The 12,957-nt window shown below is 36.1% G+C and overlaps 1 protein-coding gene across 3 annotated transcripts in view; it reads right to left on the bottom strand.

Moving 5' to 3' along the window:
- The window catches only part of PPA2 (inorganic pyrophosphatase 2), an 84,817-nt gene that overhangs the window by 44,099 nt on the left and 27,761 nt on the right, over positions 1-12,957 (bottom strand). For all 3 annotated transcript variants that reach the window (XM_079154704.1, XM_079154706.1, XM_079154705.1), the window contains one exon: positions 8,584-8,670. In XM_079154704.1, the coding sequence (XP_079010830.1) occupies positions 8,584-8,670 (87 nt within the window). The remainder of the gene's footprint in view (positions 1-8,583; positions 8,671-12,957) is intronic.

Below are 12,957 nucleotides of genomic sequence, written 5' to 3'. Positions count from 1 at the left end.
ATGCCTGACCTGCTCTAGGAACAGAGGGTCAGAGTAGGTTCTCCAACAGGACAAGATTGTGGTAAAAGGAAGGGGAGGAGGTGGGAAACATACTATTCAACACTGTGGACACAGAGCTGACTGGATCAACATTAGGGAGGATCATCTAGGTGAGGGTAATGAAATCTATAAAAGGAAAAAGAAAAAGAGCAAGGGCAAAAAAGGAAGTGACCATTTACCAAGCACAGTGTGATGAGCGCTAAACCATTGCCTCTATGTATAGTATCTTGTTTCACACCACAAAACAGTACTGTGCAGGGTAGATTTCCCCATCTTAGAAAAAAGGACACTGAGACAGAAGAGTTAAGTAATTTTTGCCTGAAATCACAGAGCTAGGGAATGGAAGACTTGCAATTCACATAAAACTGAACCAAAGCTTCTGCTTTTTCCAGTCTGTGGTAAGAGAATGCTGATCAGTCTTTGCCTGAGGGCAGAAGGGGTTGGAGATAGAGAGATTACCAAGGAATGGAAAACATTTGGGGTAATGAAAATGTTCCTTTTCTTGATTTTGTAATCGTTTTGCACATACTTATGTCTTTGTACACACTAAGTATGTAAAGTCAATATAATTTATTTTATGTCAATTTTACCTCAATAAAGCTGGGAAGAAAAGTCACATTTATAGGTAAAACTTTAAAAAATACATTTATTACTTTCCTGGACAAAACAATTATCCACATTTGTTTCATGTAATATAAATCACGTAAACTTGTTTTAAGTAAAAGTCATTCACAACACCATCCATGCCCACTGGAATGACAATCATCAAAAATAAAAATCAAAAAAATAAGGCAAACAAAACCCCCTCAGAAAATAAGAAGTTTGTTGAGGATTTGGAGAAATTGGGTATTTCTTATATTGTGGGTAAGGATGCACAATACTGTGAAAAACTATATGGTAAGTCCTTAAAATGTTGAAATTACAATTCCCACATGAACTGACTATCATACTCCTAGGGATGTATTCAAACAAAAACTTATAAATGAATAGGAAGCCGTATTTATAATAGCCAAACGGTAGAAATAAGCCAAATGTCCATCAACTCATAAATGGATAAATAAAATGGAAAAATATTCCATTAGTATTATTCAGTCATAAAAAGGAGGGAAGTGCTGATCTATGCTACAACATGGGTGACTCTCAAAAGCTCACCTAGTGAAAAAAGGCAGACACAAAAGGCTCTATATTATGTGATTTCATTTATACAAAACACCCAGAATAGGTAAATCAACAGAGCAGATTGGTGATTGCCAGGACAAAGCGGGAGCAGGAGAAGGGAATGGGCAATGACTGCTATTGAGTTTCCTTCTAGGGTCATGAAAATGGGACTACATTGAGGCAATTGGTGGTACAACACTGTGAATGTATTAAATGCCACTTCATTTAGTTTACACTTTAACACGATTAATTTCCTGCTATGTTTTATACTATTTAAAAATTATAATCCCAAATTAAATTTTAATGGAGGTAGTTCTTAATAGTTGTCATATCTTCATAAATGAACTGCCATCTCTTAGGTCCCCCTCCCCACAGACTTAATCATTATCACTTTACTGTGTATAACTAAAAAAGCTTGCCCTTCAAGTATAGCCTTAAGAATGAAAAGAAAGGAATCAGATTTCCAAGTAGCATTTCATACGTTATTTCCTGCAGTGATCTAATTCTATAAAAGGGTGTGTAACTATAGATTTTAGGATCATCACAGAAACACCAAACTCTAGATTTCTTAACGTACTTCTCTATGTCTTAACAGAAGAAGCCTGTCTTCCTTACATCTGTCTATTAAGGTGAGCTTCACACACTCCCAACATTAGATTTCTTTTTTGAAACTAAGGATAACTTCCTGAAGACTCTGAATGTTCTTGGTTCTGGAGATGGGCAATGGGAAGCACACAAACTTAAATATAGGCTCCTCTGAACTGATCTTGGCAGAACTCACACAAGTCAATATTTGATCGGCTCAGCTTTCTTTCTTCATGCTTCCAGGGGTTAATGGTTAAAGCCACATTTATGAAAGAAATACAACAGCATAGTAAGTGACATAATGAACAAAGAATTTAGCTTTATAGTTTAGGTCTCCGCTGTCTGAGATCTGAAGGCTGCCTCTGCCTTTCCCATCCCCTTCCCCACCCCAAGGTTATGCTTCTCAGCAGCCGCAATCACAAAATATTTCAGGTACTTGCCCTCGAGTGGTTTCATAAATCCCAGATTTCTCAACTCCAAAAGGAAGATCTGACAAGTACTTAAGATTCCCAAGTCCAAAAGGAAGATCTGATGAGTTCTTATAAAAATATGGGTGATATTTACAGACCCAAGTGTGCCACATACCAAAACTAAAGAAAGTACTTCACAGAAAGTTTTTAGAGCTGTCTAGGAAAGTGTTTTGTGGTGGTGGGTCTCCATTCGAAAGAGGACATACACAGAGAAGATCTGGTGAAAGGGAATCAGGGTGAACCAGGATCCAGCACCCTCTCAGAGGAACCAGAGTAAGTAGCCTTGAGGAGGCCATGGCTTTAGGAGGCCATGGTACACAGGACCAAAAGAACTATAAGATCCTTTATAAAACAAAAATGTTCACATGACCAGTGAAAGGTTGGCTACACTGGTTAACTCACTGATGTACCAGATGAATGGCTCTTAACCAGGGGAGACTTCGCCCTCTGGGAGATATCTACCAATGTCTAGAGACATTCTGGGTTGTCACCATTGAGAAAGCATCACCGCATCTAATGGGAAGAGGCCAGGATGCCCCAGGACAGTACTCCCTAACAGACAATTATCTATCCAGTGATGAGGCTAGTGGAGGGATGTCTTTCAGAATTCCTGAGACTCATATAAGCTTTTAAAAAAGCACGTTCTAAATTATTTATTTCCCAAATACAATTCATCTTGAATTTTCAAACAGCATAAGAACAGATCAGGTTTTTTATGGGTTATAAGGCAAGCAGGAAGCATGTCCAGGAGAACACCAAGATTCATCCACCCTTTGATCTACACGACCTTTAGAAATGGGGAAAGAAAACTCAATTAAATTGTAAATTCTGGAAAAGATGCTTAGGAACAAATGGTAAATTCTTTGGAAACCTCTACACTTCAATTCAGTCTAAATCAATTCAACCTAAATCAATTCAACAAATTTATGCCAACTGTATAATGTTTAGTCTTCTGTTAGACACCAAATGAATAATACATAATCCCTCAAAAAACATAATGTTAAAAATCTCTCTGTCTGTGGTTCTCAGTCTATTATCAACTTCCAGGAGTTGGCTTTTTTCCCTTTGCCTATTAATGTGGTGTTAAAATGGACTTTCTACAAAATGCTCCTTACAACTGATTTATGCACTCTTCTCATGTCTAGGCACAAAAGAAAGTGGGCGCACCTAACAAAGATTTAGTCTTTAGATGGTGATTGTGTATTTACATCTTTTTTTTTTTTATTATGATTGCAAATCTTGTTAACTAAAGGAATAAACTGCTCTTGCCGTAAGAAGAAATCTACTTTCCCATTCCTCCCATCAGCCTACCTTCTGATGGAATGAATGTACATAACGGATCTTGCCATCAATTCTGTGGGAGTAATATAGTTCATCATATTTGAAAAATGAGTTGAGATTCCAAAATACAGGTTTCCCTCAAAGGTTTTAGGTATAATTACAATAAATACATTACCAACTTTTCTGGCTATTGTGGAAAAATTTCAAAAGTCAAGAATTTAAACTCATAAATCTATGGGGTTGAATTCTCTTTCTCCAAGAGGTGACCTGAGGCAAATTATTTTACACAATATTTTAGGCTTTAGTTTCTCAACAATAAAATGGAGATCATATCATTTATTCCCCATAGGGTTGAAGTAAAGAGCCAAGGAAACAACAGATACACGAATGAGAGCATAGAGGTTTCTATAGATATTAATTTTTTCTTTCTGGTTCCCTATGGATTTATTGGCACACACTGACCATGTGCCAACTCTCAGGATCTCTGTACAAGTAGAATACAACATGTGCTTATGACAAAAGTTCTATGCTGATTCAGAATTCAAATGAAATCAAAGTCACCTGGACCCAATCATTCCAAGAAAAGAATGGAAAGTAAAACTGCTTAAAGCCTGCTATTCTCTGAACTAGGCTTCTGCTGCTGCATAGTTATTAACTCAAAGGTTTAAAACAGTGTTAAGTTATCCTGCTTTCTGTAGGCCAGGGGTCCAGGCACCCCACAATTGAATTCTCTTGCTTAGGGCCTCACAAAGCCAAAATCAAGGAAGAATCCACTGAAATTTGATTCTCTGCAGTGGCTAGATGCCAAACAGGGACTGTTCTCCGCAACTGGAAGTGGACAGCATTCCTCCTCACACGCCTTCCCTTCCGCCATCTTCAAACAGCAAGGGTGTGTGTTCTCTACTCACAGGAACCTCTCACTTCCTTTTCTGCCCCCAGCCAGAGAATTTTGTTTTTAAGGGTTCATGTAATTACAGTAAACCTACAGGATAACCAGCCTACTCTAGAGTACACTGTTATGATACATAACAAAATCAAGGTAGTGACATCTCACCACATGCACAGACTCCAGGGATTAGGACAGATATCACTGGGGCATCGTTTTAGAAATTCTGCCAGATACCTCTAGTTATCCCAAAAGAAATTAAAAAAGAAAGGGTGTATTTAGAAACATTTCTTCATATCAATTCTATAACAAAAAATAAACTGGAAAAATGTCTAACCAACTCAAAATATTTATATGTTTATCCCAGGAGGAAGGAAACATGGAAAAATAAAAACAGTATACTTTATTAGGGTAGCAGGATTGCAAGGGAAGGTTTGTCCTTATTTTTACTTATTATTAATACAATTTTTATATGTTGTATATAAAGAAAAAAATTCAAAATGTTGAAGAAATATGGGTCATATATAAAAACAAAACCCAACAAAAATAAGGTATTTGTTTCCACGGGAGAGGGGAGATAACTCAGCATTTTAGTTTGGGTTTATGTGGTAGTCAGGCCTACAAACTTACAAATTCTAGAAACACTAGAAATATTTTACTTCTGGCAACTGTAATGCCTAGGAATTCATTTTTCTTTTTTAAGACTTCTAATAATTTTACATCCTGGCATATGCTCTTGTTCTACAAGAATTTCCCTTGTAAATTACAATATTCTGGTCTATGTTAAACTTGAAGTATACTCCTTTGATCATCTATAATTAATAATGCATCTACACAAAACAACAATTAATCAATATATTTTCATTATTTATGTACCTTATACCTACTATATATCAAGATTTATAAAGTATAAAAATATGCTTTCAATGGTAATTATATATACTGCATTAAAAATCAGTCATATTTAAAACCTTTAGTTTTTTTCTACATATTTAGTGACTTTGATACATTTATTTCAAAATTTGTATCGAGTTTTCTAAGAGTTATATCTTTTATCTGTCGGTAACAGATTAGTGTTACTAAGTTGAACCAACTGATTTGATTTAATGTTTTTGTATGATTTCTTCTAGTTAACGATCTCATTAATTACACGTACAGTGACACATTTTTACATAGGTGAAAATAAGACACCTTTATTTATTTCTTTTACTCATACTTGGCTCCTGCATAATAATGTTGAGTCTGACTTAACCCATTAAGTCCCAAATTTTCAATCAGTATACACAATAAGTATTCAAATATTATTTAAAAGTTACCATAAGTGGTACATTTGCTGATTGATTTAGGTTTTTACAGTTTTTCCACATCTGGGATGATGGGAAAAAAATGGGTTAATAATTTGCACTACCTATGAACTGAATGGCCCCCAGCATTACATCCTCAGAATAAATTTTTAAATATATAATCTTTTGGTAAATGTAATGTTCTTTAATTATTGTTATCAAATAAGATTCTTGGAATGTGATTGAAGAACCTAGTGTAGTAGCTGGGTCAGAAGCACTCATTAAAATATTTTATCCTCCTTCTTTCTAATTTATTCATTTTATAAACACTTTGCTGACCCTCTGAAAAGAAAAATGTTTAACAAATAAATTCTTAAAACCATAGCTAAAATTTGAAAAACAGTTTACCATTTGGTCATATTTCGGCTGGAGAGTGAGAGGAATTATAGTCACGCACATATGAATTCTAACTTATCTTTATATAAAACCATAAATGAGTTGGAACGGGGACCTCTCACCTTCAGGAAAGGAGTAAGAGTGAGGGACAGAGAGGAGGGAAGAAAAAGAGAAGGAGGTAGAAGTATGGGAAGAGAAAGACTAAGAAGAGGATGAAGAAGTGGAGGAATAAGGAGAATGAGGAAGATAAAAAAGAAAACAGAAGAGCAAAATGTAGTAAACAAACAAAGAATAAGAAGTTTTCCCTATCTAAAGTGCTAGAGGAAGTTTCCAAAGATAGCTGATTTCATCTAAACTAAAAGAACGCAACAGATGGTCCCATTTGGCACTCTTTAAATGAAGCACCTGCTATGTGCCAGGCATGGAGCTCCACACTAGTAATGGACACAATGAGTCGAGTCCTCCCTGAGCTTGTGGCCAGTCCACAGAGAGGACACGTACACAAAGCATAGTTAGCACTACAGTGATTACGGCAGTCTATGGAGCACCCAAGTGGACTTGCCAAAAGAAGTGATTTTTGAGCTGAGATCTGAAGATGAGCTATTGGAAGAAAAATAAAAATAAGAGAGAAGTAAAACAACATTAAGGGGAGTCAGGGACATGTTCCATTCTTCATAGAGGTAATGGCTTCAATGAAGGCCTGAACCTGAGAGAGCAGATGCACAATAGGAACTGAAAGACGACCAGCAACGCTGGATGGTAGTATGAAAACAATGAGTGGCAAGAAAGGAAGCCAGAAAAAGAGGTAGGGGCCAGGTACTAAAAAGAGTAAAGCAGGATGAGTCTGGAATCAGTGATGGCTGGAAAAACAAGAATAAGCAAAGTAATTGGTTAGTATCAACAATAAGTCAAGTGAGATACAAAGGTGGATGGGACACAGTTAGCTGCAGTGCGAATGGAAAGAAATCAGATTTAAAAGCTCTTTTGGACACAGAATCAATATTTCAAGATTAATTGGACAAAGAAAAGCAAAGAATGATCAAGAAAGAATAACCCATCAGTTTCTACCACAAGAACCTGGAAATGGGAAAGCAAGCAGAGATATCATTCTTTGAGACTCAAAAATTGAGAGGAATAAATCAGAGAGGAAAATAATGAAAACAGTTTAGAACATGTTGAGACTGAGAAGCCTGGGAGACATCTAAGTGTACACAGAGGCAACTGAACATACAGATCTGAGTCGAAGTTAACAACTTGAGAGCAAAACCATGAATCTGAAGGACTGACATACCAAGAGAGATGCTACGTGAGAACAGGAGTCAGACAAGAGCCCATCTCAGCCTAGCCAATGTTTAAGGGTTAGGCAGAAGAAAAGGACACTTCAAAAGGAACTGTGAAGAAGAAACCAGAATGATTGGATACAGTACAAGCTATTATGACATAATCAAAGTGAAGAACTGACTTTGACTCAAGAAAGAAAGTGAAGTTAACAGTATAAAATGCTAAAAACAAATGTAGTTTAACAGAGTCCATAAAACAAGCCTGTTGGATTTAACTCAAAGAAAGCTCTTAGTAGTATTAGTGAGAACAGTTTCATTGAAATCATGGAGTGGGGGGAGATGGAAACAATTAGAAATGGGTTGACGATTACAAGGGAAGAAGGACATGAAAAAGGGTGTTGAAAACTCTTCAAGAGTCTTTGTGTAAAGGAGGAAAAGCCAATAATGAATACAGAAAAGAGAAAGGATAAGAGAACACCAGCATTTCAGATGCAGGAAGGCCAGAATTTAGAGTACAGGTGGAGGGAGGGAGGAAAGGACATTTTTAGGCTCCGGTCTAAGGGGGAAGGCGAGGAAGGTGTCTGTGAGCGCTACAAGATAAAGGACAAGCTGTTCTGCTGGGAGTGAGAACAGGGTAGGAAGAGCTGAGTGTCTGCTCAGAACAAGAAATAGTAGTAAAGGCAGTAGAAAATAAAAGAGTTGACCACAAGCATAGAGTAGGACCAATGAGAACAGTAATCCCATGAGACTGTGGGTTTCTTATTTCCCTAGGAGGACTTGGCCGCTGGAAGGAGGTACAAAAAAGAAAATGTACCAGTTGGCTTTCATCAGTATTAAAGTTTCCGTATGGCTAATAGCCAGGAAGCAAGGCTTTGTAAACTTGTTCTGTAAAGGGTCAGATGGTAAATATTTTAGGCTTTGCAAACCTCTGCTACAACTCCTCAACTCTGTCCTTGTGGTACAAAAACAGTCACAGACAATGTGTATGTGAACAGGCGCAGCTGTGTTATTTACCAGAACAGGCAGTGTGCTGCAGATTACCCACCCCTGTTTAAGGGAAGGAAGTAAAGATAGAAAAGATTGAGGATCAGAGGAATCAAGAGGCTCAAACTTTTCAGAATTGAAGAACTAGTCACCAAAATGAAATTTTATGGCATGAATAAAACAAAACACACTTTAGAATTAACACAGTCTATAAAACAAACCTTCGAGCCTATTTCACAAACATCAATAGGATCATTATCTCCACAGCAGTTTGTGTTCTTATCTTTTTGATGGGGATCTTCCCAAGTCTAAGGGAAAAAAAAAGAGGCAGAAATGTAGGTTAATACTCACTGTAATGCATCTTAATCTTTCCACATGATCATGAAGTTTTACAGCCAGTCATAATCCAAAGCAAAAATTCTCAGAAATTACATAGGCTCAAGGCCAACATGCCAGTACGTCCCTAAGCATCATAATAATTAAAACAGATTTATAGTATTTCCTCCCTTCTGTCTCTCATCCGTCTGTATAATCACACTGAAAGTGGGTGGTATTTCCAGACACACTTGCCTTCCAAGTTTAGTCAGTGACTAAATTCACATTCACTCTCAGAGTTTCAGTTTGGAAGTTCCCACTGTCTAGGCCCTTGTTTCTGTGTATCCACTGATGCAGCATTTGTGGCTTCTTGTCACTCTCTGCTTCCTTTGACATGTTAATAGCACAGGGGTCTAGCTTTCTGTGTTAAGAAATAAACTTCCTATTCTTCAAATGATTTCCACAAGTAGAAACACATTTTTCCCCTCATAAACAACAACAAAAAAAACCCCAAAAAACAAAAAAAAAGACATTATACATTACAGAAAAAACTATTTTTGTCTAAATTTATTTCATTAAAAAAAAATCCTCTACCTTTGCCATTAAATCTCAAGATCTTGCCAGAAGCATGCAAATATGTCAACTCTTCAGTTTACAAAAGTTTGTTTGGCTACAAAACACATGTTGCATTTTTATAAATGAAGAGCATAACAGAACTTGGCTATCAAGTTTAGATATATTCTAGGTACTACCCCTTCCCAAAATCTTCATAATTGCCTGATTCTGAATGGAATTATAGAAGTTTGCTAAACTTGTCTTCAATTTACATTGTAAGGGATGCAGAGATTATGTTATTTCAAGATTCTGTTTATCACTATTATGTAGGATTTCAGAATACTTAAGTTTACTATCTCTAATTTTATGTAGATAACTAAAAATGGACACTTATTTACAATTAAACCCTAAATAAACTCCAATATTTTCCTTGTAGTACTAATTATAGTACATCCAGGAATAAACTGACCCAATCTTATTAAAAAAAGAATCAGGTTCAAAAAGGTTTCATGTCTCAAATGTGCTAATCTTACATACTGGTTATAGGTGACGGACACTAAGTCACACATACACATCCATGAGGAATATACCATTAACCCTATTTTGCAGATAATTAAACTGAAACACAGTATTCAAGTTGCCCAAGTTCACACAGCTTCTAAATGGTAGAGATGGGATTAGAATTCTACTCCTAATCATTATCTGTAATGTCCAAAATTTGATAACAATAACAATTCTATTTTGTGGTTCTCTTCTTTTAAATCTCCTTTCTTACTCTTAGAATCTCCTGAGTACCTATTTTTGAGGAGTTCTGTTTTTTCCTACTCTTCCCATTATTGCTATTCTTTTCTTATTTCTAGGCATCCATTCATGTAGTAACATATTTATGAGAACCCACACTCCTGGCCGGAAACAGAAATGAACTGGACACAGTCAATATCCTGGTTAGTGTCATGTTAATAGTGGTATAGTGTGTGTGATGACGAATGATATTTAACGTGCTGGGGAAAGCAACATGGAATCAAGGCATAATTGGAATCTGACAACTTAGATTTAAAAACCAAACAAAACAAAATATCTGAGACTTTCCTCTTTTCTAATCCAAGAATCCCCTCTGGATCCCCTTTTGACTCCTACTCCCAGAGTGAACAGTAGAAGTCAAACTGGCCTAAAGGAGGACAACTAGATCTTAATCCTATCTCAGCAACAAACCACCTTGACGAAGACATCTAGACCTCAGTTTCTTCAGCTAAAAAAAGAATGGCTCAAATAAGAAAATCTTTAGGCATATCCTAGCCTTAAAACTCTGGGATTGTTAGTACTTATTCTTAGTTTGCATGCGTTTACAAATTCATGAGCTAATTTAGCCCATTTTGATCAGCATTAATTTTAAGAAAGCCCTTCTTTCTGGGGAGACAAAAACTGTCTTCCTATAACTTGTATAGGATCTGGTTTGGGTGGGAGGCTTTGCTTGATGGTGGGTCTGCATTTCCCTTAGAACTCCACTTTCAATATTATCTAACAATTTAGTTCCTACTGTTGAGAAAATAAGTACACAAATTCAAAATTGTTATATAATGTTGTTAACTTTAGGGCCACTTCTTCACAATTTTCCATACCAGCAAAAATATCCAGACTGACTCTATTTCTACTTCTGCCTTTAATAATTTGTCATCTATAGTTTTTGGTTTTATTACAAAAAGAGACATATAATAAATAACCTAAATTTTAACTTGAAAATATAATTTCATCAGAAGAAATCTTGATGAAACTTTGAGCATGCCCTCTTGTGGAGTTTTAGGTATATAACTAGGCAGAGAAACAACTAGAAAAGCAGTCAGGCTTGGGAAGATAAGTCAAGATAAAGTTCAAAATCTTATATTTATTCATAAAACTGATGAAAAATTAGTATACAGAATTTAAAAATAACTTGTACATCTAAATAAGAAGGGTAACCCAACAAAAATGGGCCAAAGACATGAACAGGTAATTCAGAGAAAAAGAAACATAAATGACTTGTAAATTTATGAAAAGATACTGATCAAAGAAATATAAATTAAAATCACAATGCAAGCCAGATGCAATGGTGCACGTCTATAATCCAGTGGCTCGGGAGGTTGACGAGTTCAAAGCCAGCCTCAGAAAAAGCAAGGAACTAAGCAACTCAGTGAGTTGCTTTTCTGTTTAGTATCTAAATAAAATAGGAAATAGGGCTAAGGATGTGGCTCAGTGGTCAAGTGACCCTGAGTTCAATCCCAGGTACCCCATTGCAAAAGAAAAAAAAACAAAAATCACAATGCAACATGATTTCAAATATGTAATAAAATCTGATAATACTAAATACCAGTCAGGATACAAGGTACCTGAAACTCTATATATTGCAGGTAGGAATGTAAATTGCTACAACTTTTTAAAAATACTTCTATTAGAGCACCATAGTTATACATAATAATGGCATTAATTTTGACATATTCATACATGCATAATTTGCTCCATTGTAATCCTCAGAACTTCCCCTTTCCTACCCCTCCTCTCTTCTCCTGATCCCCTTTCTATACTCTATTGCTCTTTCTTCTGGTTTACTCATTTTTTGAATTGGTGCATTTGCACACAAAAGTGGAATTCACTGTGATATAGTCATACATGCATAATTTGCTACAACTTTTTTGTAAACAATTTGGGAAGTAAAGTAGGTATATAACTCACAATTTGACTCTTAAGTATATGCCTAGGAATATATTCTATGGATACAGAAAAATATTAAAAGAGCCCAAGAAAGGCATAACCAAAAGCTATCAATAGGAAAATAAGGTGATACACAAAGTATGACCACATGAAAATGAACAAATTGGAATACATGTTATTCATCTAGCTTAAAACAGACCTTATTTATCCTCATGCAAGTGTTTGAGACCCTTACCTTATACACTGGCATGCTTTTGATCAACATGCTCTGGTCCTTAGATCTCTTTGAAAATCACTGACCTACACAAAGCTGTACATATCGGTGGGTCTTGAGAATTCCTTATTAACAGGATTCCTATCACTAAGTTAAAGGAAGTAAGAGCTACTCAACCACACTACCTGTTCTTTTCCAGCGTTAAACTGGAAGAGCAAGAGTCTTTAACAGTTCCTTTACCATCAGCAGCAACAATGGCATCATTGAGTTAATATTACTGACAACTCACGACGAAGCTAAACACTCTCTGTGATCTACTTGTTTATTACAATAACCTTGTGGTGCAGTGGCATGATCAAACAGGCCTGGAGAGAGTCAGTCATTTGTCTCAGGCTCTGAAACTGATAAATGATACTATATAATATGGGGGATCAATGAATCAAATTCATAATAATAAGCCCATCAGAATTATATTGACTGAAGAAGTCTTGAATTTAAAGTAAGTCTCTTTAATATTATCTAGACAAATATTCTAAATATTCCCTCAGAGAGATATAACACTGGAATAAACTGTTATAACTGGGTGATATAAATAAATTGGGGGAAGGAAACTCAAACTCTGAGGAAGGCACTACGTGGGGTGATCGCTAAGGTTAAGAATCTGGACACTAAAATTCTGAAGTGATGACAGCATACTGATGAGTCATAAGCTGAACAGACATTTCTACTTAGAGTATTTTGTTGCTTAAATGTTCTTCCAAGCAGTTGGCTTGGTAACTGCTCTTGACAAATTTCCTGCTGTTATAAAGCAAATCAGAGGGAAACA

The sequence above is a fragment of the Sciurus vulgaris genome (genome assembly GCF_902686455.1).
Source record: "Sciurus vulgaris genome assembly, chromosome: 9".
Lineage (NCBI taxonomy): Eukaryota > Metazoa > Chordata > Mammalia > Rodentia > Sciuridae > Sciurus > Sciurus vulgaris.
The sequence above is the reverse complement of the archived record's forward strand: the minus strand, read 5'-3'. Positions and strand labels throughout refer to the sequence as shown.